The sequence below is a fragment of the Eumetopias jubatus genome, unplaced genomic scaffold (genome assembly GCF_037043125.1).
Source record: "Eumetopias jubatus isolate StellerSeaLion01/CBP00866 unplaced genomic scaffold, mEumJub1_p1.0 scaffold_6, whole genome shotgun sequence".
Taxonomy (NCBI): Eukaryota; Metazoa; Chordata; class Mammalia; order Carnivora; family Otariidae; genus Eumetopias; species Eumetopias jubatus.
The window spans coordinates 133,100,900-133,124,430 of NW_028274812.1; the positions used below are offsets into that span (position 1 = coordinate 133,100,900).

Consider the following 23,531-nt stretch of genomic DNA (forward strand, 5'->3'; position numbering starts at 1 on the left):
CCACTGAATGGGCTCATCTGAGGGAGGACAGACTGTTGTTTCCTTGACTGGATGATGTGGGATTTGGGGAGATTCTTGAATGAAGGGAAGAGAGGGAGTTTGGCAAATGGAAGCTGTGGACTATTATAGGCCTATGAGTCAGAGGGACTGCAGGCAAATGATTTAGAGAAGGTGAGTGAGTGAGTGAGGGTAGGCATGAGGCAGGGCTGGAAGGCAGACCCAGAGAAAGGAAACCAGGCCAGGGAAGAGGAAAGGTAGAGCACATGAGTCAGGGTTCTCCAGAAAACAGAACCAATAGGCTGTATGTGTCTGTGTGCATATGTGTGTGTACATACATGTGTGTGTGTGTACTTCCATACATGAGAGGGAGAGGATTTTAATTAATGGGTTCATGCTATCATGGAGGCTAGCAAGTTCAAAGTCTGCAGGGTGGGCCAGTAGGCCACAGACCCAGGGAAGAGGTCACGCTACAGTTCCAGTCCAAAGCCTGACCATAGGAGCCTCCACATGTCCCAGTGACCTGGGCTCTTTGACTGTGAAAGAAGCGCATTGAGGTCTGAGATAAATGTGAGAACGCCCAACCACAAAGTTCTGCAGCGGCCTCTGAACCATCCCCAGAGCCTGGGCCCACATCCTCTCTCAACATTGCATCCAAAGGGACCAGGCAGTCAGTCATGCTACCGGCTTTGCCGAGCACTAGGATGGCTGGACTCCAGGAGACAGCTTGGAAAGGAGGCTCTTCCAGGTGATGTTCACAATGACCTGAAACTTATTATATTCAGTCAGACTTCAGTTGCTGCCATGTCCAAGGAAAATTCAAGGAGAATTCCCATGCATCAGTGCTTCCAACTTTGGCTGTGCACTGGAATGACCTAGAGGCGCTTTTAAACCTCCCAATGCCTAATCTATAACCCAGATGGATTCAGAAGCTCTGGAGGAGGGATCTGGGCATAAGTGTTTTTATAGCTCCTGAGGGCTCCAAATAAGTAGGCAAGACTGAAGAGCTCTGCTAGACCCCTCCAGCAGTCCTTTGTGTTTCCTTCCCTCATCCCACTCCTTGAGGCTCTGCTCAATGTCCACTTAACCCATTTTGGGAGCCATTTAAGCTGCTAGGCACGGGAAAGAGGGTTTTCTTGGGGCCTGTGCCCTTCCCATATTGCCTCAGAAGGTTTAAAGTGAAAATGTTGAATATTTTGACCTTGAGGAGACAGAAAGAACAGTTGACCTTCTAGACATCATGAGGGAAACAGAAGCAGGATTTGGGGGAGATCACAGGGCATAAAAGAAAGGGGGCAGATATCCGAGCTGATCAGAGTGGGCTTGGGCCCCATTCTTCCTGGGTAATTCTTCCTTGGGAAAACACATCAACCTCACTGAGCCTTAGTTTCTTTATCCTTAACATTAAGCTAATAATGTCTACCTTTCAGGGCTGTGAGGAGGACTAGAGATAAGGAACAGCAAATGGCCATGTGTAGTAGGTGGTATAATCACCTGTAGTATAACTTACTGGTGATTGCTTAAATTAAGACAGACAAGTAAGAAGAATTAAAAGCTGGAGTCTGATATCCAATGACCTCTGACCCTCAATCCTCTCATTTGTAAAATAAGGATAACGTTCCAGGTTGAATAGCTTCCCCCCAATATTTATGTCAACCTGGAACCTCAGAATGTGACCTTTTTTAGAAATAGCATCTTTGCAGATGTGATTAGTTAATTGATCATCTTTCAGATAAGTTAAATTAGGAGTGATCATCTCCCCTAGTCTCATAAATCAAAGGGGGGAGGGGTACAAAGCAAAGGGGACACAAAGAAATCTCAGAAGCCTGGAAACAGATGGGCTTACATGGCCCTGAGTTCCTGCCCTAGGAGAGGGGATAGGTTTCCTGGCCAACAAAGAATACTAGGAACAAACCTTCCTTTTTTAATTCCTCCAACTGAAAAGCCTGATCTAGAAAACCATTCCTTTTCCTGCTTCTACCATTGTGGGGGAAGAGCCTGGCATCTCCATGGTGCAGGTGGATTTAACTCTGGGACCCCATATCTTTCTCCCCTAGGCACTGCCCCTGCAGCCAAGGAAGGTGCGCTAGGGCATGGGGGACATCTCTGTGGTGGGGTGGTTTGAATGAAGTCATTCTGGACTTAGGGGAGCCCTAAAAGCAATGACTGGTATCTTTAAAAGAGAAAGGAGAGGCAGATTTGGACACAGATTTCAGATTCCCACTATGGTAAGAGACACAGAAACACACAGGGTAGAATGTCATATGAAGATGGAAGCAGAGTTTGGAGTGGTGCAGCCACAAACCAAGGATTGATTATCAGGGGCCATCAGAAGGAAGCCTTCTTCCCTAGAGCCTTCCAAGGGAGCATGGTGTTGCTAACACCTTAATTTCAGGCTGCTAGCCTCCAGAACTGTAAGAGGATAAACTATGTTTTTAAGCCACCTAGTTTGTGGTCCTTTGTTGTGCTAGCCCTGGGAAATGAATATAGATAATAATAGCTCTACCACTTCTAGACTGTTATAACTACAAATGGATTTATATTGTAAATATAATTAAATTTAGTGATGGTTTAGGCTAAATGTTAACTGGGATTATCCACATACTGGATAAACAGTCTAGCCTGATGTTGACTGGCACCTGGAGGGTCTTTCAAGGGTGACTGTATGAGGGATGAAGTGAAGTGACAAATGTTGAGTGGAGAAGGGGGCGAAGAAAGAGGCAGTCAGGCAATAAGTCAAATCCAAAGCTGCCCACCCTTGGCATCTCCACCCACCAACAGGGAGCAGAGCTGGCTGCCTTAGATCGAAGGCACACAACACAACCCCTTGTAACACATACATAAACACATTCATTCACAAATAGCTTAGAAGCCTCGCTAGCTCTCATCCTCAGAGACCCTGCAACCCCATCACGGAGTTGTGCTTTCAAGCTCTTTCCCAATAAGCAACTACAGGACCAAGATTTATGTGCATGTAGCATTTTCATTAAACCCCTTAGAGTGCACAGGAATCTCCCTTTATAGTTGTTAATGCAGTCATGGAAGTAATCCCTGTTTTAAGTAATACTAGGATCTAAGATGACTCCCAGGTGGGCCCCCAAGAGTTCATCTGTGAGTTGGAAGGACATTTTGCAATAGGTCTTTTCTTTCCCATAATGTGAGGTTTACCCAGAAATCCCCACTGCTGAGCAGGGAGAAAGGACTGAATTGGCTGCAGACCTATCTCTTGGCATCTTCCTTTTTGCTTGGTGATATGTGAGGCTGTCAGAAGGTCGAAATGGCCGCACGTCTAGCAGAAGAAAATGCAAGCAGTACCAATGCAATCTATTTTATAATAAAAATAATTTTACTTAACAACGTGACTTTACACATTGGCAAAGTTGAGATTATGCATGTATATAAAATGACAATGTGAGTGCATTTTAAAATACACTTAGGAAAATTTTCCAATGGAATAAAACTCAACATCTTAGATTGAGAGTTTTCAGAATCACATACGAAATTCCTGCCAAGGTAAAAGTCATACAGTATTTGTTTTCTTAACTCAACTTCATCTAACTTCATTGTTTGAATCTTAATAAAATTAAGTGTTGAGTGAAAACAAATCCCTACAGTGTCACCAAATGTATCAGCTCAGGCCAGACTTAAGCCTTCAGCGGAAGGTTTTGTAAGCTCTTGTAGTGGAAATGCTTTTTCTCTTCTTCCTGTCTGCATCTCAGAGGGGCTGAGTCTAGCAGAGCAGCTGCTAACAGTGAGCAGAACAAGGCTTTCTTCTACGTTCCCACAGATGCTGCAGGAGGAAAGGCTGCAAACTCCTAATCCTAATGCAAATGGCCCGAGCGGTGATCACCAGGGTCTCTGTCCTCAGGGACATGCATATGGCCCAGACCATACACATGGTGGGCACTTGCTCAGTGAATGAATGAATGAATCCTACAGTACGGTGGAGTGCTATGTTGTTCAACCCATAGGTTGCAATCTTACTGTTGGATTGAGAAATCAATGTAATGGTCACAATATATTTCAGGTAATAGAATGGAAAATAATAGGATAGAAAATAAAGTGGTCTGTCACACACATTAAAAGTGTGAATGTGTTTTTATAGAGTCATGATGTAAAGCGTATTTCTGAGGTATCAGTCAGGAACACTTTTGGTGGAGTGGGAACAAGGGCATTTGTGTTGGATAGATCTAGATTTAAATTCCCATGCCACCAGGAGGCACTGAACATGTTACCTAAATCTGAGTGTCAAATATGCATTTAAAGTCTACTGTGTATCACGCACTGTGCTCTGTGTGTGGGATACAATGGTAATAGGTCATACTGCCTGCCCTCAAAGCAGCTCAGTGAACCTTTAGTAAGTGTTCCATTTCTCTTCAACACTTCAGGTGCTCTGGGACTGGTTGACAAGATGTGTGGGTAAGAAGGAATCTTGGTGGGGCACCTGGGTGGCTCAGTCGGTTGAGCGACTGACTTCCGCTCAGGTCATGATTCCAGGGTCCTGGGATGGAGCCCCGCTTCTGGCTCCCTGCTCAACGGGGAGTCTGCTTCTCCCTCTCTCTCTGCTGTTCTCCCTGCTTGTGCTTTCTCTCTTTCTGTGAAATAAGTAAAATCTAAAAAAAAAAAAACCACCAAGAAGGTATCTTGGGGAAGTTCAATCCAGCTGAAGCTCTCCAAGAGCCAATGGAATCCATTTTTTTTTTCTTTGCTCTGCCTCCTGTCCTTTTTAAGAATGGTGGCAATCCAAAACTAACTTCTCTCCCCAGCTCTAGAGCAAACTGGAATTCCTGTAGTGCCGGCCAGACAGCCAACACTGGAAACATCGAGAGTGGCATGTCACAGCTGTGCCTTCTCTTTCCACTCCTCCAAAGGCATGCAGAATTTTGTTGACCCCCCAGTGGCCAAGATCACTGTCTAGCTCTCTTTGCAGGCACACTGACCATAGATTAGCTCCCTAGTGGGTTGGAGAGCCAGGACCCATGCCCAGTCATCTCTTGGCCACCCACATGGTAAAAACATTGTGACTGAGGCAAGGTTTGTTCTTGGAGTCTGCAGCTAACCCTTTCTGAACCTTTTTCTTTCTTTCCAATATCCTCATTTTCACTCTGCTAAGCATACCTTTTCCCCTATTAAACACTTGCTTTCAAGTCATCAGATATCCTTCGTTGATCATTGAATACGGATGAGTGTAAGTCAACAGGTCACCTCTCTCATTTATGTGTTAAATGGGTCTCTCCATGTCCAGGGGAATACTTTATCCATGGTGAGGGATTTTTTGTACATTAGTAAGATATTTGGAGTAGCAGTAAGAGCAGAGACCTTTTCCATGGTCCTAGTCATACCATGGAAGGGGCTGAAGAAGTCTCGGTTAAGAAAAAGAGTCAAACTAGACCACGCCTTGAGGATAAGAGCTATCATCTGTAAGAAAGGGCAGAACAGGAACCTAAAAGAAAATAAATTCTGATGTAAACAGGATTTGTCTTCAGTGCTCCCCCTGCCCCCACTTCTCTTTTGGGGATCAGTCTTCCTGATTTGGATCAGTACCCTGCAGGCGCTCTTTGGGGTAATCAGGGCTATCCAGTCGTCCAATCTGGAGCTCCACCTGCATGCAATCTTTATTCTCCAGGCCATTCCTCAGCTGCTTTTCCTCTTTATCAAAATTTATTTGCACTATGTTCTGTTCTGTCAATATGCTTTCCACTGCTTGGTCCCATGAAACTATAACTTGATCATCACTGGTAATAGGATTTTGGGATTTAACATGGAGAGAGTATCTTCAGTGAAATGGTGGCTCTCATGTTGACAATCTCAGCTTCTGGGAAAGGGGGATCACTGGTGATGAAGCCTATAGAATTAAGAAGCTGTAAGTAACCCCTAAGTCAATTCTCTGTACATACTTCCAGTACTCTGTCACGGTATAGAGCTAGGCCTTGTTGGGGATACAGACAACTCGCCGTAGCCCCTGGTCTCAATGAGCTTGCAGTCAAGCAGGATGGAATGGAGAATCTTGGATGCCACCACTCCTTTAAATAATCTTATTTACTCATGGTAAGTATTATCACGTGACTTTAAAGAACCAAGTCTCAGAACAGTAAACTCTTTTCCCCACGTTTTAATTACGTAACAAGGGGTGGAGTCAGGTTGAATTCAGATCTGCTGTGGTTCTTAAGCTCATGTTCTTTCCAGCTTCCCAACTGCTATGGGAACAGAAGCCAAGAGGCTGGATGAAGGACAGAGCTGCAAAGCTGGGTGGGACAGGTATGGCCCGCTCTGGGGTGTAGAGAAGGGAATGAGCCTTGTGCCTCGGAGAGCTAGAGGGAACTTTGAAGGAGACTGGGAAGCGGCGCCCAGGAAAGTCAGAAGCCACTAAGAACAACTTGTTTATGTAAGAGTTGCTGGACGAACAGCAGTCTTTTCAGGGAGGGAGAGCAGTTTAATGGAAATAGGAATAAAATCATGCTGGAGGCCAAAACAGGGGGTACTTAAGAGGATGAAAATTATTCCCTGTGGGTCACCTGCTCTTTTACCTCATCTGCAGCCAAGGGAGGGAGAGCCAGTGGAGGAGAGGGTTTCCCTAGTCTAAGGGATGGGAACTCTGCAAACCTGGCCTGACCCACAGTCTTATCCGGAACCGCTGCCACAGAGGAGGACAGTCAGGGTCCCCAGGGTGAGGGGCTTTTTCTCAGAAGTCCCTGATGACACAGGTTGCGAGCTTCTGGGGAGGAAGGGCGAGGGAGCCAGGTGCTTCTCCCTTCCCTTTTTGGAATCCTGGCCAGTTTCAATTTACATTAACACAGCTTAATCCACAGAAACAGGAGCTGGGAGGCAGGTTCTCTCTCTCTCTCTCCTTTTTTTTCCTCTCTGAGACACGGAAACCTTTATTTTCTCCCTACACCACAAACCGGTGCTGTTAAATAATATTGGATAATTGCACCTGTCGTACCCCCATATTGTGCTGAGGAAAAATAATTGCTGGTTTTCTGCTTTGCAGTTTAGCTGTGACTTCGTCATTTGACTCGGAGCATGTCATTTTCTCCCATTTTAGACTGTACAGCCAAACTGTGTGAAAGGACCACGGGTAGCAGCCCTGCGTGTGTGAGTGGGCGCGGGCCTCATTCAGCAATGATTTCTAATTTATACAGCATTGAAAATCCACAGCTATAAATAAACAGTTCTGACTGGCTTTGCTGCCTACTCAAGTGCTTTATTAAAAAAAAAAAAAGAAAGAAAGAAAGAAAAGAAAAAGAGCCACCAACTGCATGAGAGAGGAAAACAATGTCTGGGTAAGGATTCTGGTTTCTGACACTTGGGTCCCGGAGGGAGAGGCCCAGACCTGGGATGGGTTCAGGGCTCAGCCAGGCGGCCTTCTGGGAAGCCCGGCCTCCCCACTCCTCCCTTGGCCCCCTCCCGCTCCCCGCGTGCAGGCGCCACGTGTTTGGGGATTACAGTATATGCAACTAACTTCCTGTTATGACAAGTATTGCAAGCGAGTAGGTGCAGAGGAGCTGAAAATAGCTTGAGAAATGCATGACCCATTTGAGGAGAGGATGGGGCTAATGGACTGTTTAGGCAAACAGGGTAAGTGTTCGCCCCAAGTTGAAAATTGGTGTTACATGTGAGATAGCAGTGCTAGAACGTATGGACCAATCCACGAGGCATTGGAGGTGCTCCTCTCTCTGCCTCTGTGGATGAGAGTTTCCACCATGTTGGCATCCCCTGACCACCACCTTTGGTCCAGCCTTGCAGATATACACACATTTTTGCTTTGTTAAGTAAAAGCTTTCAGATGGCCAGTTACTGCTCTGCTCTATAATCAAGAGATAGGCAGGGTGCCTGGGTGGCTCAGTCATTAAGCATCTGCCTTCGGCTCAGGTCATGATCCCAGGGTCCTGGGATCGAGTCCCACATCGGGCTCCTTGCTCTGCCGGAGGCCTGCTTCTCCCCCCCCCCCCCCCGCCCTGCTTCTGTTCCCTCCCTGGCTGTGTCTCTCTCTGTCAAATAATTAAATAAAATCTTAAAAAAAAAAAAGTTAAAAAAAAAAAGAGAGGAAGATGGCCTCAGGAATTGACCACGCGTGTGACCTTGGACCAGTGGCATACCAGAGCCAACTCCTGTGGTCCTTTCAAGGACCATATAGTTATGCATATCTCTTCCCAGCTCTGCCTTCAGTGGCCTCTTGGTAGCTTGAAAAAGGTTGTGGTGGAGTGTTCCCACCATGCAATGGGCAATCACTATAAATTAGGGCCTTACAATTTTCCTTTTTCTAGAGAGTTGGTTTTTAAACATTTACTGGCACACCAATATCAGAAACTCAGTTTCTTCATTTGGAAAATGAGGACGGATACATTTTCTCCTTAAAAGATTCTCATGAGGATAAAACGAGATCATGGGGGTGAGTTTGTCAATTACATGACCCTACACAAATATTATTGCTGACTCTCTCCCCATGTGGTTGGTATTGTCTTCTAACCCCTAAGGACCTAGCCTTCTGTAGGCAGCAAATCCTACTGACCTCTTAACAAATGTTTATTTAGTGTATTTCGTGTTCGTTGCAGGTGTTTTGCTGCTTCTCCTTTCTTAAGCTCCAGCAGCCCCCTGCAGCAAGGAGGTGCTCCTGTATATTTGCTCCATGGGCGGTGGTTCTCAGGTATTTCTGGCATTGGAATGGATCCTGCATGATGGTCAGTTATACAGAACTCAAGGTTTAATTTGGTTCCAGGGACAGTGAAGAATTCAGCAGGCTCATCCCAGCCAAGAGCTTACTATCACTCTGAGAAGTGTGCAGCCCCAGTCATCTTTGGGGTGTGGAAAATTTAGGTGATCCCCTGTGGGCTTCGCATTTGGGGAATTTCCATTGTGACAACTGCTTCTGGGCTTCTGCTGAGACCAGGTGCTCCAAGCACTCAGGCAGCAGCAGGTATAGTGTTCCCAGTTCAATCCAAAAAAGACTTGTGGCTCATATTTATATATTAGTAGATAAAGGATTAGGAAGACAGCAGGTTTCTTGGTGCCTGTCCTAGGCTTCTCGGGGCTGCCTGCCCTGTTGTGGCAGTTTGCCCTCTTCTCTAACTCAAGACCATTTTTGGTATTTCTGAGGTTTTCTGATCTTGGAATAGATCAGTGGCCAGTCATAGAGCCATCAAGTTTTGATGTGGTTCTAGGAATAATTTTCACCAAAATGTACCCATTTTTACCAGATTTATCCTGAATGGTGCTAGGTTGGGAAACCCAAGTACAATTTACTCTGCTCTCCACACCCAGCCCATATGGACCTGATGAAGCACCGCAAGACTCCATGCTTACCCACTAGTAGACCCTTATCATCTGTGTTCTTTACAAAATGTGCCTGTAAATAAAGACCCAGAAAAACTCACTAGGAAGATCAAAGCTGGGTTCATGAATGTGCTTGTTAATCAGCTAGCCATCAGCTTTGTTAAACCATAAGCTAACTCAGCAAAGTGATTTGTGCCAAAGCATTCTCGGGGGTCCTCATGGCCATGTCACATCCCATCACTTACTCCCCAAGTAAGATGTACATTTATTGGATGAATGAAGCAATATTCGAATGGAAGAGATTTTGATGACGATGTTGCGAAGTCCCATATTTGGACCTGCCCCGAATGCTTGCTCACAAGAAGGGCAAATTTCCCCATATTTTTTATAACTTACTTTCTCATTGCCCCAATTAATTTGCTCTCTTATCAGGTGGACAGATGACTTTGGTAGCACCCATCTCCCTACATCTCTATCTAGACTGAGGAAAACAAAATCAATGAGCAGTCCATGAAAATAGCTAGTTGACAAAAATACTTATTTTTAGGAAACTTAGGGTCATTCAAAATGGCACAGGACTGGGAGTTAGAAGATCTGGGGGACAAAAGCTATTACTTCTCAGCTGGGTCCTCAACACCCTCCTCTGTAAGGTGAAGAGTTTCGGTGATCCCAAATCCCTTTCTCTCTAAACATTCTCTAAAGCCGAGTTATGTGAGTTTCCTTGGCCTTTGGCCAGATTTTGACCACAGAGGCCAGACGAAGGTAACAGATTCTGAGACAACAGTTGTTTTTGGCATGTCCAGTAAACCTTGCAAAAAAACGAAGAGTCCCCAAATTAAGCTACCTTCACAAACCGTCTCAATAAATTTAGATATCATTCCCTGTCCTTTCTACCTCCTATATTACTCCACCACCTCCCCAACCAGAAAACAAAAAAAAAAAAAAAAGAAAAGAAAAAAAAACTCTCATGTTTTCTTCCTCCTTTGTTCTTGGAAAACAGCCTGCAATCACTTCCTCTTTTTCCTTGGCTGCATCGTGTCACCTGTATGATGAAGAACAGAGAGAGACATCAGACTTCAGGGTTTCCCTAATGGGTATTCTTGTGAGGGTAGACATTCACCCTGACGTGGGACAGTAGAAAGTCAAGGACATTTAGCCCAAGGCAAGAAGATGTACTTTGCGGAATTCTGAAAACCTAGCACCTCTACAGAAAGGACAAGAAGCAACTCTGTTGTCTCCGCCTGGTTCTTGGCTCACAACTAGCCTGTTGACCAATGGTGCCATTTGCCTTCATGGGGTTCTGCAGGTCAAATGTGGGCCACTGACTGAGGTTGTTTTTGGCCAAGCGTTTACAGGCTACACACAATCCATCAACAAACTCTGGAGATTGTGCAAATGGAGACAAAGAGACATCAAATTAGAGAAGAAAGAGAAGAGTGGAGATTCACCTAATTAGGGTTCATTCCATGACCTCTCCCCAAATCAACGTAACAGCCTGAATGGAGGAGTACTGGCATATTGATTAGATTTTAGTAAGCTCATTAGAAGGGTTTTCTTCTGCTGAAATTATAGCCCTAGATTTCTAGAATGACTTCATTCAGCCAACAAGTCGGTACCTCTCTATTTATTGATCATAAATCTTTGCATAAGCTCTGAAATTTCTAACACTTCATTAGTGCATTATCCTTCCTACTTGTGGTAAATGTTATCAGTCCTACTTTGAAAACTTTTCTCAAATCAGCCTCTCCTTGCCCATTCCAGAGCCCTGTTAGTTCTGGCTCGGTGCCACAGCAACCTCATGCTTCTTCTTTCATGCTTCACCCTTCAAATCCTGCCCCCGTCCATCAGTTATGCCCTTCAATGTCTTCTACTAATTTTATTTTGCTAGAATTCCCCTTCTCATAGGCTGTAGTTACTCATGACTTGAAATCTCCTTCATCACCCTGATTTTCTAGGACAGCTGACTCCTAATCACACAGCCTTTGGGGCCATCCTATATTCATGTCTCTCAACATTTTTGAGGACAGTCTTCTCCCTCCTTCTTCTTCTACTCATCAATCCAGATATCCTCAGTCACTCCACGGAAGCCTTACTAAGTTATCCAGCTTTATAGGCTTCATGTCATTTTCATTTATGCTCTCACTTATTTTTCATTTTTGATGTGGATTCTCTCCTCCCCCATCAGGTCTTCTGTACGTTAGGTCTCTAAGTACAAACCCAGAACCTTCTTTTTTCTGAAGCATACACTCTTTGCTCATAATAAATCCTTTGTCAGCCAAATGACTCATTAATTCCTTCATGTTCAAGAGCTTGGGCAACGTAAACTTCTCCACTTAGTTGCCCCTGCAGTCCCTCTGAAGGCTCCTAAAACCCTCTTACCAACCCCAGCCCCTTGAGTGTAACTGTAATCATAACCACACTCCTTCAACCCAGGTGCCCAGGATTGGAGAGTCCTTCTCCACTGAAGAAACACAACAGATACGGAAGGCTTAAGAGAATGAGCCCAGGAGCAGGAGTGATGGCAGGAAGTTCCTTTGTGGGAAGAGAGCAGCTGGCTCCTTCCCGGGGATCAGAGTCTCCCACATCCAACACTAAGCAGCTAGACAGAGCACTAAGACATTGCCATAGACCCACAAATACATTAGAGAAGGCATTGTCCCAAAATGTGTCTCTGGGTGGACTTACAACAGTCATTTCTTCTGTAGTGACTTACGTGGTGTGAACATCACAGAAATCATATTTTTCTTTTTGTTTCTAGCAGGTGGGAGGTGGGTCTTTAGTCCTGCATTCTGGAGCTGAGCGGTCTCTAGGCTTCTCTGAGTCCTCAGAACTTATCTCTGACTCTGATTCCACAATACATGGCTGGAGATTGGGAGCTGTTGACTTAGTAATAGATCTTATCTTACTCAAACAAAGTTCTCAACATGGATTTCATATTCTGACTGGGAAATAACATTGTTTGTTATCCCTCTTTCCTTCATGGCAGGGCAATTTTTCCCTAGGAATGCCTCCTAGTTGGCAGTTAGGGAGCTAAGTCCACCCCTCATTCATTTTAGTCCTTTTTTTATCCTCTGTTAGGTAGTACCAAGGAATAAAGATATTTTAGGTCAAACATTTAATGTTTGTCTTGTGCAAGATCCAAACATTTTCTGCTGTCATGGCAAAAAAAAAAAAAAAAAAAAACCACAAAAAACAAAAAACCCAAACTCATTCTTTTAATCAACATCACTATGGATACCATATGTAATTATATTCCTTATTATTCCAATAGTCAGAAAACAGAGTAAGTAAAAACATTTTATTCACAAAGATTTACACCTATGTATCTACAATCACAAAAGCTACTGCTGCTAGACTTTGAACTGAAAATTTGAAGAACATTTGCCTAGTTTCTGCGGGTTGGCTTGGCAAAGGGTGAGAAGGCAGATGGTTGGGGAGATAGGAGGTGTTAGAAGAATGAGGTTTGAACATGAATGAGTAAAAGTTTCAGGGCAGACGTAGCAGGAAGGAGATGGAGCTGAGGTTCTGGCTGGAGAAATCCTTGTGGGAAAGAGGCAGTGAAAGGAGAAGCAATAATCCAATGTGGACTCTGAGCTAAGAGAGATGAAATTAGGACAAGAAAGGCAAAAAGGAGATATATTTCTGTTATTGACCAAATGTTGCTCCTGTGGGACCGTGAGTCATCTCCTGATAAGAGTCTTTTGTTATGAAATGATCAGGGATAATGTGAAAGGCAGAAAAAAACTTAAATTTCTTCATGGGTAAAACCAAAGAGGTAGACTAGGTGGCCTCTAAGCAACTTTCAGCAATAAAATCTTCCTACAAAAAAAAAAATCTGGTCTACAGAAAATAGTATTAAAGGAAGGTTTTAATGTCCTGTCCAAGCCATAGACACAAAGTCACTTGGTTAGACTTGAATTTTCATCTTATGAACTCTACTTAGGGGGGAAAGGATTTATGGTCTCAGGCCCTGACAAAGGATAGCCTGCCTCCCGGCGCATGTCCCTCAGGAATGTTAGCAGAGGGGTAGTGGGCCAGAGATAAGCTGATTGCCTCTCCAGCCTCACCTACCTAGAAGAGGCCCTGCCATGGGGGCCTGGCACTTGGCTCCTTTTTTTGCCTGATATATCCTGTGGGTTGTGTTTCTTTTTCTGAGGAACTCGTGTCTTGATGTCGGCATTCTTGTGTCTTACTAAGGAAAAGAGAGAAAGGGAGGAAGGAAGGAAGGAAGGGAGGAAGGAAGGAAGGAAGGAAGGAAGGAAGAAAAAGAGAAAGAGTAAAAGAGAAAGAGAAAGGAAAAGAGAAAGAGAGGGAGGGAAGGGGAGAGGGAGCACACGAGTGAATGTCCATGCCTTGACAATGCTAAACTACATGCACACTCGCATGGCCGGCATTCCCCAGGAATGTCCTAGGCAGACTGGCCCAGGTGGTCACCCGACTTAGAGGTCATCCCATCACTGAGAAGTTGAAGTGTTTTGACACAGCTTACGTGGTTGGTTTGTGGCCAGGTGAGAGACATACCCTGGTTTTCTTGATTTCTATTCCAGTGTCCTTCCCCATATTTTGCACTGCCTGCCCTAACATGCATCTCTTTTTCAACAGCTCTCCAGTCACTATACCATAGCATCACCATCTATGCTCCTTAAACTCTCTGCCCAATACTTTCATCTCCAACCATTATAGTCACTCCTTGACCACTGTCTCCCGAAGCCCTGTGTACAGAGTCCCATTTAATGCCTAAAGAGAAGAGCCCTTTAATAGCTCCTTTCTGCATTGATTGATCCATTGAATAAGCTAATGGAAAGGGGAGTGTCAAAGATGGATAAGACACACTCCTAACCCTTATGGAACTCAGAGTCTTGTGTAAAAACATATCTTCATACAGACCATAGAAGGCTTCCTGGAAGAGGTGAGTTGATGGTGTGAGACAGGCAAAGACTGGGGGACGTGAGAGACTGAAGCCCACGGTGGGGAGGAACAACATCAATGTGTGAAGCAAACGAGTCATTTGGTGGCTCGGCTGGAGCACACATTTAGACAATGGAGATCAAAAGCCACGGCAGGGACTGGCTCAGAGAGCCCCTCGTGTGTCATTCCAAGAGTTTGGACTTTCATCTGTAAACTGAGGAAGGCTTTAAGTGTTTTAAGCAGAATAAGACGTGGGAAAATGTGCTCACATAGATAGCTCTGTTTAGTTTTAGGCAATTTAAAATGTTCACTGCAACTGGGTCGTTAAGTGGTCTAATTTCTCTTTTAATTCTTACTAGACCATTTGTGATTATGATCTGTTTAGAACTTAACCTATTTATAATCCTATTCTGACGCTATATAGGACTTTTGGCCCAGTCTTTTCTTTAAGGATTTAAAAATCTAGACGGAGGAGAGGAATGCACTGCCACCTGTGTGTGTGTCTGTCACTGACAGGAATGTTCGCATGTGTACGTGTGTGGGTCCACATGTTGATAGTAGCCTATTTGCTCATTGGGACCTAAATGTAGTGAAAAAATTGGATGTAGCTCTTAACCAATGAAGGTTATTTAAAAGAGCTTTGTGCTGAAAATAATATTAAATTTGGTGAAAATTTTTTTAATTCAACGGACGTCTTAAAGTCACTGTAGAGTAACAACTTAGAAGTTAATCATTATTGAATTCAATACAATTGTTAAAAAAGTTATTGTTCTGTAAGCTCTGAATAATCACATTTTTCTCTGCAAATTTCCAATGGATTAGTTTCTTCCCTTTTTTTATATAGATTCTTGGGGAAGGCATCAAAAACCTTACCAAGAGCTTCAAGGAGCCAAACTAGTTAGAATTAGATGTCAACACATCTGAAATGTCAACACATTTTTTTTCTCCGCTCTGGATAATTTCCTGTGATTTGGAATCCTAATTTTGGGAGTAAATTTTAGTATTCCGTGTCTTAAGTGTTTGCTTTCAAGGATAGTGCCTTTGAGATTTCCCCAACCAGTTACATTCTCCAAGAGTAGAAAACATATGAAAAAGCCAAGTGGCATGCTTATTTCTCCAGGGTCTCATTTTCCTCTCAGAAATATACGCTCTTATGAAACTGTCATGGTTTTTTTTTTGTTGTTGTTGTTGGTTTGTTTTGTTGTTGTTGTTGTTGTTGCGTACATGGGCTTGTGTTTTCACACCAGTTCATAGATTGGGCAGAAGATGCCACTTGTGCCGTTTCTATTTTGATAGAACAGAACATGTGGGCGTGTGATGTGGGGGACTGTATGTTGATCTTGCTTCCTCATATACAAAATCAGGTTATGCTTCCTGCACTTCCCTTTGGGGAGGGAAAAATCATGATTATTTTGCAACCTGACTTTTTGATGGTTACTTTTCTAGCAAAATAATATTCTGGGGGTGGGGTGGTGGGAGAAGCAAGGAGGAGAATAAAATCTTCCATTTTAAAATCATCTGAGTTAAGGTTTTTTTGTTTTTTTGTTTGTTTGTTTGTTGTTGTCGTTTTTAAGAAGCAACATGGTTCCAGCTACCTATTATTAGAAAACTTAGCTTGCTGACATACTCACTTTGCCCAAGACCCTGTTTAAATGAGAATTCCCATCTCAAGTATAGGATATGATTTTATCTGGTAAAATTTTACTAAGGGTTGAGAAGCAACCTAATGGCAGAAGGATGGGAGAGCATCTGGGAAGGCACTGCTGATGTTGGAAGAACAAAGAGGGTCATCGGGATCCCTATCCTTCAAAAAAGGAAACCTTGACATGTAACAGCTTGTATCCCTCAGTCCCTCACTTACGGGAGGAAGAACCTGAGTTCATTTTTTTTTCGTGCTGGGGATGATGACACCTTGCTCTCTGGGTCCTGAGCTCACTAAACAAGATTATTTTTAGCCTTGAAATTAAATGAGGTGTCGTTTGGGGGAGGAGGGGAGATAATTTGATGGGATCCTTTGAGAAAATTCAAACTTCCCCCAGGCTTTCGCTTTGCCTACTTTGGTAGGACCTGTCTGAATCCTTTGAACAAAGGTGTTAAGCTTCACTGCCTTCTGCTCTTGGACTAGTTCCTCCTGTTTCCAGGAGGAGTGGAGAAAGTGTAAGGAAGGTATGTTTCTGTAAGTGAAAGAGAAATAAACTGACCCCATTTCCAGTGGTTGAGCTTCTCTCCAAGTAGATAGATGCTGGCATTAAAGATGTAGCTGAGAGAGAAGAAGGCTGTTAGACCCACCGGGCTGAGTTTGGCAAACACAGGATACACCCACGTACCCGTCTCAGAGTAGATCCATAGGACCCTGCAGAAAATGACAAGTCATAACAATTAGGATGGCGGGGGTGGCTTGGTGGTGGAGCCATTTTATCCTCGAGATCAATGGGGTTTTGGAGCCCAGGCAGATGAAAAGAAGCCATGGGGATCATTTGTCAACAGCTGAGGTGTTCCACAAACCTACAGAAGTGATTCTTTTCTGGATAAATAGATTTGATTCAAAGAGACATCCTATTTCATAAGCTGGGCTTGGCTATTTTACCTAATCCATTAAAATTCAATGTTGGTGAAAGAATATGGGAGAACATCAAACACATCATCAGCCAAAGAGAGTATGTGAGGACGTGAATTATTCCTTTCCCTGAGAGGTATGACCTGCTGAGACATTGAACCTGCTAAGATGGCATCATTCGCTGGCTCTCAGCCAGACAAGTGGGGTTTGCTTTTCTGTACCTAAGAGTCAGGTGTAGCTTTTCATTAGCCCTCCGAGTCTATTGGGGTAGGAGGGACAGAGACTGGGCATTACTGCTTTATTACAATATGCCTCTTAGACGTAGGAGGGGTTTAACTGTCGGCCCTGATTTCAGCTCATGAATATAGCTGTGGATAAAGTGTTCAGTAGGAAAGGATGGATTTACAGGAGGCTTAGATCTTGCTCATGTGAGGATAGAATAGAAGTCATTTCTGGAAGCCAAGAGAAGGAAAAGAAATGCTAGGAGAGGAGCCATGATGTCTAAGCAAAGCCTGCAAATGCAGCATGCTGGAAACCAACTGCACTGGAAGATGCCAAAATCTGAAATAACTTTTAAAATTAAATATGGGGAAGATGATGTATCAACTAAGTTTATAATTGGTTAGGAGGACAGAATCTGGAACCAGCCTTCTGTGATACAAATCCTAGTTCTGCCACCTACTAGCTATGTTACCTTCAGCAGTTTATTTAGCCCTTCTGTCCCCTGCCTTCATGTGAAAAGTGGGGGGTGCAAACAGCATACATATTATAAAGCTGTCGTCAAGATTAAGGGAGTTAACACATGTAAGGGGCGCCTGGGTGGCTCAGTCGTTGGGCGTCTGCCTTCGGCTCGGGTCGTGGTCTCGGGGTCCTGGGATCGCGCCCCGCGTCGGGCTCCCTGCTTGGCGGGGAGCCTGCTTCTCCCTCTGCCACTCCCCCTGCTTGTGTTCCCTCTCTCGCTGTGTCTGTCAAATAAATAAATAAAATCTTAAAAAAAAAAAAGATTAAGGGAGTTAACACATGTAAAATAAAGTAATGCCTGGCCCATTGTGATCATTTAATAAAAGAGTTCTAAAGCTTCTCTCTTCTTAGGGATGGCACAGAGGGTCCTAGCAACCTTTCTTTGAGGCTCCTTATCTCATGTAACAATTGGGATAGGCTAGGTCATGCTTCAGAAACAACATTCAAATTTGGATACCTGGGGGTATCAAAAGAGTTCAGAAGGAGGAATAAAATTCTGAGCCTAATTAAACTTTCAGAAATCCAAGTGTACTTTTGGTTGTTTCAAATACTTTAGATTTGTCAAATGCTCGTGGAAGAGACAAGGACTAGTATGAGGGTCAGGACTGGAGTGAAGCAAGAGACGCACCAACGGTATGAAGTTTAAGAGGCCAACTCTGTATCAAAGGACAGAATCAGTAAATTGAAAAGGAAACCTATGTAATGGGAAAAAATATTTTCCAATCATATACCTGGTAGAGGATTAATATCCATAATATACAAAGAACTCCTCCAACTCAACAACAGCAAGTAAAAAACCCAACAACCCAATTAAAAATGGACAAGAGACTCAATAGACATCTTTCCAAAGAAGATAAACAAATGGCCAACATACACATGAAAAGATACTCAACATCACTTATTATTATTAGGGAACTGCAAATCAAAACTATAATGAGATGCCACTTCACACCCATTAGGATGGCTAATATCAAGTGCTGGAGAGGCTGTGGAGAAATTGGAATCCTTATGCACTGTTGGTAGGTACATAAAACAGTTTAACTGCTATGGAAAACAGTGTGGCAGTTACTCAAAAAACTAAACATAGAATTACCATATGATCTAGCAATTCTACTTCCTTGTATATACCCAAAAGAATTGAAAGCAAGAACTCAAAGAGATCTTTGTATACCTGTGTTCATAGCATTATTCTCAATAGTGAAAACATGGAAGCACCAAGTGTCCATCCATGGATGAACTGATACATAAAATGTGGTATAAATATGCAATGGAATATCATTAAACCTTAAAAAGAAGGAAATTCTGACACATGCTACAACATGAATGAACACTGAGGATATTATGTTAAATGAAATTAGCCAGCCACAAAAAGACAAATATTATCTGATTCCACCTATATGAGGTACCGAAAGTCATCAAATTCATAGAGACAGAAAGTAGAATGGGGGCTGTCAGGGCTTGTGGGAAGGAAGGAATGGGGATTTACTGTTTCATGTGTACAGATTTTCAGGGCACCTGGGTGGCTCAGTTGGTTAAGCGTCTGACTCTTGATTTCGGCTCAGGTCATGATCTCAAGGTCGTGAGATCGAGCCCTGCACTGGGCTCCATGTTAGGCATGGAGCCTGCTTGAGATTCTTTCTCTCTCTCTCTCCCTCTGCCCCACACGCACTCTAAATAAATAAAATCTTTAAACAGACTTTGCTAGGTTCCTCCCTGCCTACCTCACCTACTTCATATTACACTGTGCTTATCTATGGTTGATACCTATGTTCCTGGGGGCAGAACCCTTATCTAAATTCTTTTTGGCAATTGGGGGAAGGTCAAAGTTTCTTCCTGAGCCTTCTGTTTCTTAAAAATAATGAGTCTAAAATAGTCCTCATGCCAAAGAGACACATTTTGGGTGGAAATTTTCTCCCTTACCTTATTCTGATCAACACTGGAATTCTGTGAGACGCGCATTCCATGGGCATGTACATCGGAAGGATATCCATAGCACATGTCTCTTGCATGGCTCCTTCTCATGACAGGCCAGGAAAGGTATAAGGGACAGAAAGTAAGTCCCCAAGGAGCTGGGGCTAAGAATTTGGGGTTAACAAGGAGATGTGAATGCACTCCAAATGGGTTGTTTTAATTAACTCACTTTGTTTACTTTATACACTAGAAATTAGGGCTTCCTAGTTTCCATGCCCATTTATATAAGACAGTCGGCAAATAAGGACATTCCCCTAGAGGCCTGGAAAGTTTCTCTTTATTTACTTCATTTTTGTTTCCTTCAGCATAAGGTTCCACAAAGGAAAGTTCCTGAGGTAAGTTAATGAAGTCTGTAGTTTCACAGAAAAAGTGCAGAGAAAGTTACAGGTGTGTTAAGTGTCAGCGGAAAAATAATGAAAACAAATAACGGTATCAGGCAAGAGTGCAATTATTTAATGAGGGGCAGCCAGTGAGAGGCCTGGGTGAGGAGAAGCTCATACTCAGGTGGGATCACATCTTTTTATTTATTTTTTTAAGATTTATTTGTTTATTTATTTATTTATTTTGAGAGAGAGAGAGAGAGCATGAGCAAGGGGGATCTTAGTCAATGTCAGCTCTTCCCCAGCCCCATGTAGGATCCCATGAAACCACATCTAAATGTCCACTGCACCCCACTCCAGGCTTCTTCATCTGTAAGGGTTTCTATAATTGTCTACTTGCTGGGCTTCCTTGCACCCTTCAATCCACTTTCCATACCACAGACTACTAGTAATCCGACAATCTTTCCAAAAGAGAAATCTGCTCATGGCATTCCCCTGCCTCCAGGGGATCCCCACTAATGCCTTAGGAAAATACCCAGCCTACCTGGCCTTGCCCTGCCCTCCTTTCCACCTTCAGATCTACAGCCCATCCATGTTGGATCCTTCTCTGTTTCTTAAATGAACCCATCTCTTCAGCTCTGGGCCTTCACTCATGCTGTTGTCTCTGCTTGGAACACCTCTGACTGTTTCACTTCCCAGGACACACTTCTCCTTGCTCTGTGCCTGGTGGAACCAGACTCATGCTTCAAGTCTCAGCTTAAAAGTCAATGTCTCTACGTCAAAAACTAATGATGTAATGTATGGTGATTAACATAACATAATCATAATTAAAAGAAAAGTCAATGTCTCTAGAAAAGATTTCCCAAAGGTCCTGTAACCCTCATTCGGTTGGGTTCTTAGGACACATACTTCCTTCAGCATGAATTTACTCATGGGACAGGGGTCGTATCTAGCATGCACATCTGTTTTCCAAGTGCCGGGAAGATGGCAAGTTCTGCAGATCTTTAAATGAATGGCTCTTTTGGGCGGTTCTACTAGCACCTATGGTTCCCTTTAACTGCTGTTCACTGGGCTGCTATACACAGCTCTCAGCTGCTTGATGCACCGAGAACACCGCAGCCTCTGAAACCCAGGAGCTGGACCCGTGGCCTTCCAAATTCTATTTAATCTATTGCTCACTTCATTAATACTTTGAAGATGCCAATAATCCTGTTCCTCAGTTCCCCCAGAGAGCAATTTTATATGTCCTTCTAGAGCTGTCTGCCGTGTCAATCTACGTGAGTCAGGCTGGGCAGGCACAGATTGGCAGCCCCCAAATTAATGTTGTATAGTTTTCTCCTCCTAATTTCTTGTAGCATCCAATGGTTATCCTAAAATTCGTAATTTCTGTGTCTTATCAGTACAGCAACAGTGGAAGTCTGTGGGTTAGGGACTAGTAGATAACAGGGGGTTTGGTGGGGTTTCTGCATATAATTCTAAGTGCTAACACTCATGCTGTATCTCCCTAGCCCAGCAGAATAATAGAATTAAAGGACCCTCTGGCCCCATATTTTCATGCCGACTTCCCACAGAAGCATGTAAGATGGTCACAGTTGCATCTGAGGCCAGAAGACAAACACAACCTGGATTCACATTTTGTCAATAAATTCAACAAGTTAGCCGACTTCCTACAATGAAAATGCCTGCAACAATGGCTGGGACATGGTGATTCCTTAAGGTAGGGGACTGAGCCTACCGTTGCCTTTGCAATGCACCCCCACGTCACCCCTCTGCTCACCTGCCCTCCCAAGCTTCATACTCCTCCCTGCAAAGTGCTCCCAGGTCACACGTGAGCAATGGCACGTCGAAGACACCTGCCAGCTTTAAGGTACAAAGATGACTCTTGGACCTTCTCGGTTTTCTACCATCTGATCGTTCTTTGCTACTTTGTTGCCCCCTTGCCCCTCTTGCCCCTTAGATGGGGGCACTGCCCCTGCATTCACTTTCCACTTCTCTCTGTCTCTCCCTCTCTCCCTGTCTCCCCCTTCACCCCTCGTCTCTTCCCCCCTTCCCCCTCCCTCTCTCCTCCTCCCTCTCTCTCCCCCCCACTCCCTCTCTCCCCCCCCTTCCCTCTCTCTCTCTCTTCAGCAACCTCATCCCACCAGGAGGGTTCACTCCCTGGATCTCCACTGTACCACCTCTCTTGGGAAGGCCAGGTCTGAATGTCCAAACTGAAGTTCTTCTAGGCAAGTGGTTCTCAACCTTGGCTGAAGATTAGAATTGCCGTGGGGGCTTTAAAAATCCCAATGCTCAGGACATATCCCAAACCAATTAAGCCAGAATGGGACCCAGACATGGGATTTTAAATGGAGTCTCTTACTTATACCCCCAAACTATTTTTCTCCTTCTCTTAGTGCAGCCACCCTCTTCCCAGTCCAACGGCCCCAAATTCATAGAATTGTCCTTGATTTTTCTTTCTCATTTGCCCATGGCATGCCAATTAATCCATAAAACTTGTCCTGTTCCTTCCACAGTGTGTCGCAGGGCTGCCCTCCATCCTGCGGGTACTGAGGTATCATTCTTCAGGTTGGTATTATTTCTAATTTCTGCAACAGGCATTCTGGTTGAACAGGAGCTGAGGTTTGCACAAGAGGCATGGGGAGGGCAGCCGGCCATGTCCCCTCCCCGCTCCTCGGCTTTCACCTGTTTCCAGTCTGCATCCTGGGTGACCCAGGCTCCAAATGCTGATAATAAGGGGGGGGGCGGTTGTGTGGCATCTTTATATTTATTTCATATATTAATTTACCCGGGTGCTAAGGCGTACTTCTGTGGAAAATGGGCCTGGGATTCTGACCTCAAGATTCAAAGTTGTGCAACTATGGTGCATCTAGATGGCCCCAGGTGAAGGTTGTATTTATACCCAGGAAGGAGTGAGTAACAGGGGCTCTGGGCAGGAATTCACCATAAGGCACCATAAGGCTGATCTGGGAACTCAGCTCCATGCATCTCTCTGGCAGTTTTTAATGTGTTCTGGAGGTAACATATCTGTATGTAGAGTACATGTGTAAGTGTGATTGTAAATGGATGCACAGATTTAGAGGATTGCTATACCAGAGGGCCCAGGCAGCTTCGATGTGGGAGCTCACCTGAGTGAGCATAGTATAGAGGAAAGGAATGATCTCTTGTGCTTCATAGGAAGGGCAATTGAGGAACGACTTTTCAAATACCTCCCCCACTGCTGGGTGATAGCTGCGTATCTGCGTGACACTTGTCCTCGGCATGCAATGCCTTACCCACTAGCAGAGACACCTGTGGCACCCGCAGTCTTCTGGTCTACCAAGCACAAGGCGGTGGGCCACTGCAGGCCAGCCCAGGGCTGTTGCAGTGGCCGGTAACATCATTCTACTGACACAGGGCACTAGTGGGCAACAGCAGGGTGGGTCAGCAATGGGGGCAGCAAGCTGCACTGAAAGCAGAGCCGGGCAGAGACGGTGGGCGCAGGAGGCTAGGTATCATCACCTTTCGTAGGAGGCTAGGTATCGTCACCATATGTCACCAAGTGGACAACATGGGCAGCTTATTAAGACTCTTAGAGAAGAGGGTCCTGGAGGCCTGGGCCACCTGCAGCCGGGGCAAGGCTGCTCTGAGCACCCAGATGTGGGCTGACCCTGGAGCTATGACACAACCATGGACAAAGAATAGGTCAATGGGGATTAAATCCCATGGTAAGACTATTCCGGCTAACTTTTATTTGTGTGTTATTTTACTCTATTTTGCTTCCCACG

At 44.3% G+C, this 23,531-nt stretch overlaps 1 protein-coding gene and 1 long non-coding RNA gene across 7 annotated transcripts in view; one reads left to right on the plus strand and one right to left on the minus strand.

Annotated features, from left to right (window-relative positions):
* The first annotated feature begins 6,180 nt into the window (after positions 1-6,180).
* The window catches only part of LOC114212580 (uncharacterized), a 54,444-nt gene continuing 37,093 nt past the window's right edge, over positions 6,181-23,531 (plus strand). For 4 of the 6 annotated variants that reach the window (XR_003610009.2, XR_003610008.2, XR_015768378.1 and 1 more), the window contains exons 1-5: positions 6,181-6,255; positions 7,043-7,280; positions 8,553-8,644; positions 21,276-21,484; positions 22,281-22,332. This is a non-coding gene — a long non-coding RNA (uncharacterized LOC114212580). Of the gene's footprint in view, positions 6,256-7,042; positions 7,281-8,552; positions 8,915-21,275; positions 21,485-22,280; positions 22,333-23,531 lie in introns of all 6 variants that reach the window. The other 2 variants (XR_003610010.2, XR_003610012.2) reach the window with 2 other exon arrangements.
* ADTRP (androgen dependent TFPI regulating protein) overlaps positions 10,220-23,531 on the minus strand; it is a 58,627-nt gene continuing 45,315 nt past the window's right edge. Inside the window, exons 5-6 of the mRNA XM_028107503.2 lie at positions 16,380-16,531; positions 10,220-10,312 (exon numbers count right to left, since the gene is read on the minus strand). Coding sequence (XP_027963304.2) covers positions 10,278-10,312; positions 16,380-16,531 — 187 coding nt within the window. The 3' untranslated portion in view covers positions 10,220-10,277. The remainder of the gene's footprint in view (positions 10,313-16,379; positions 16,532-23,531) is intronic.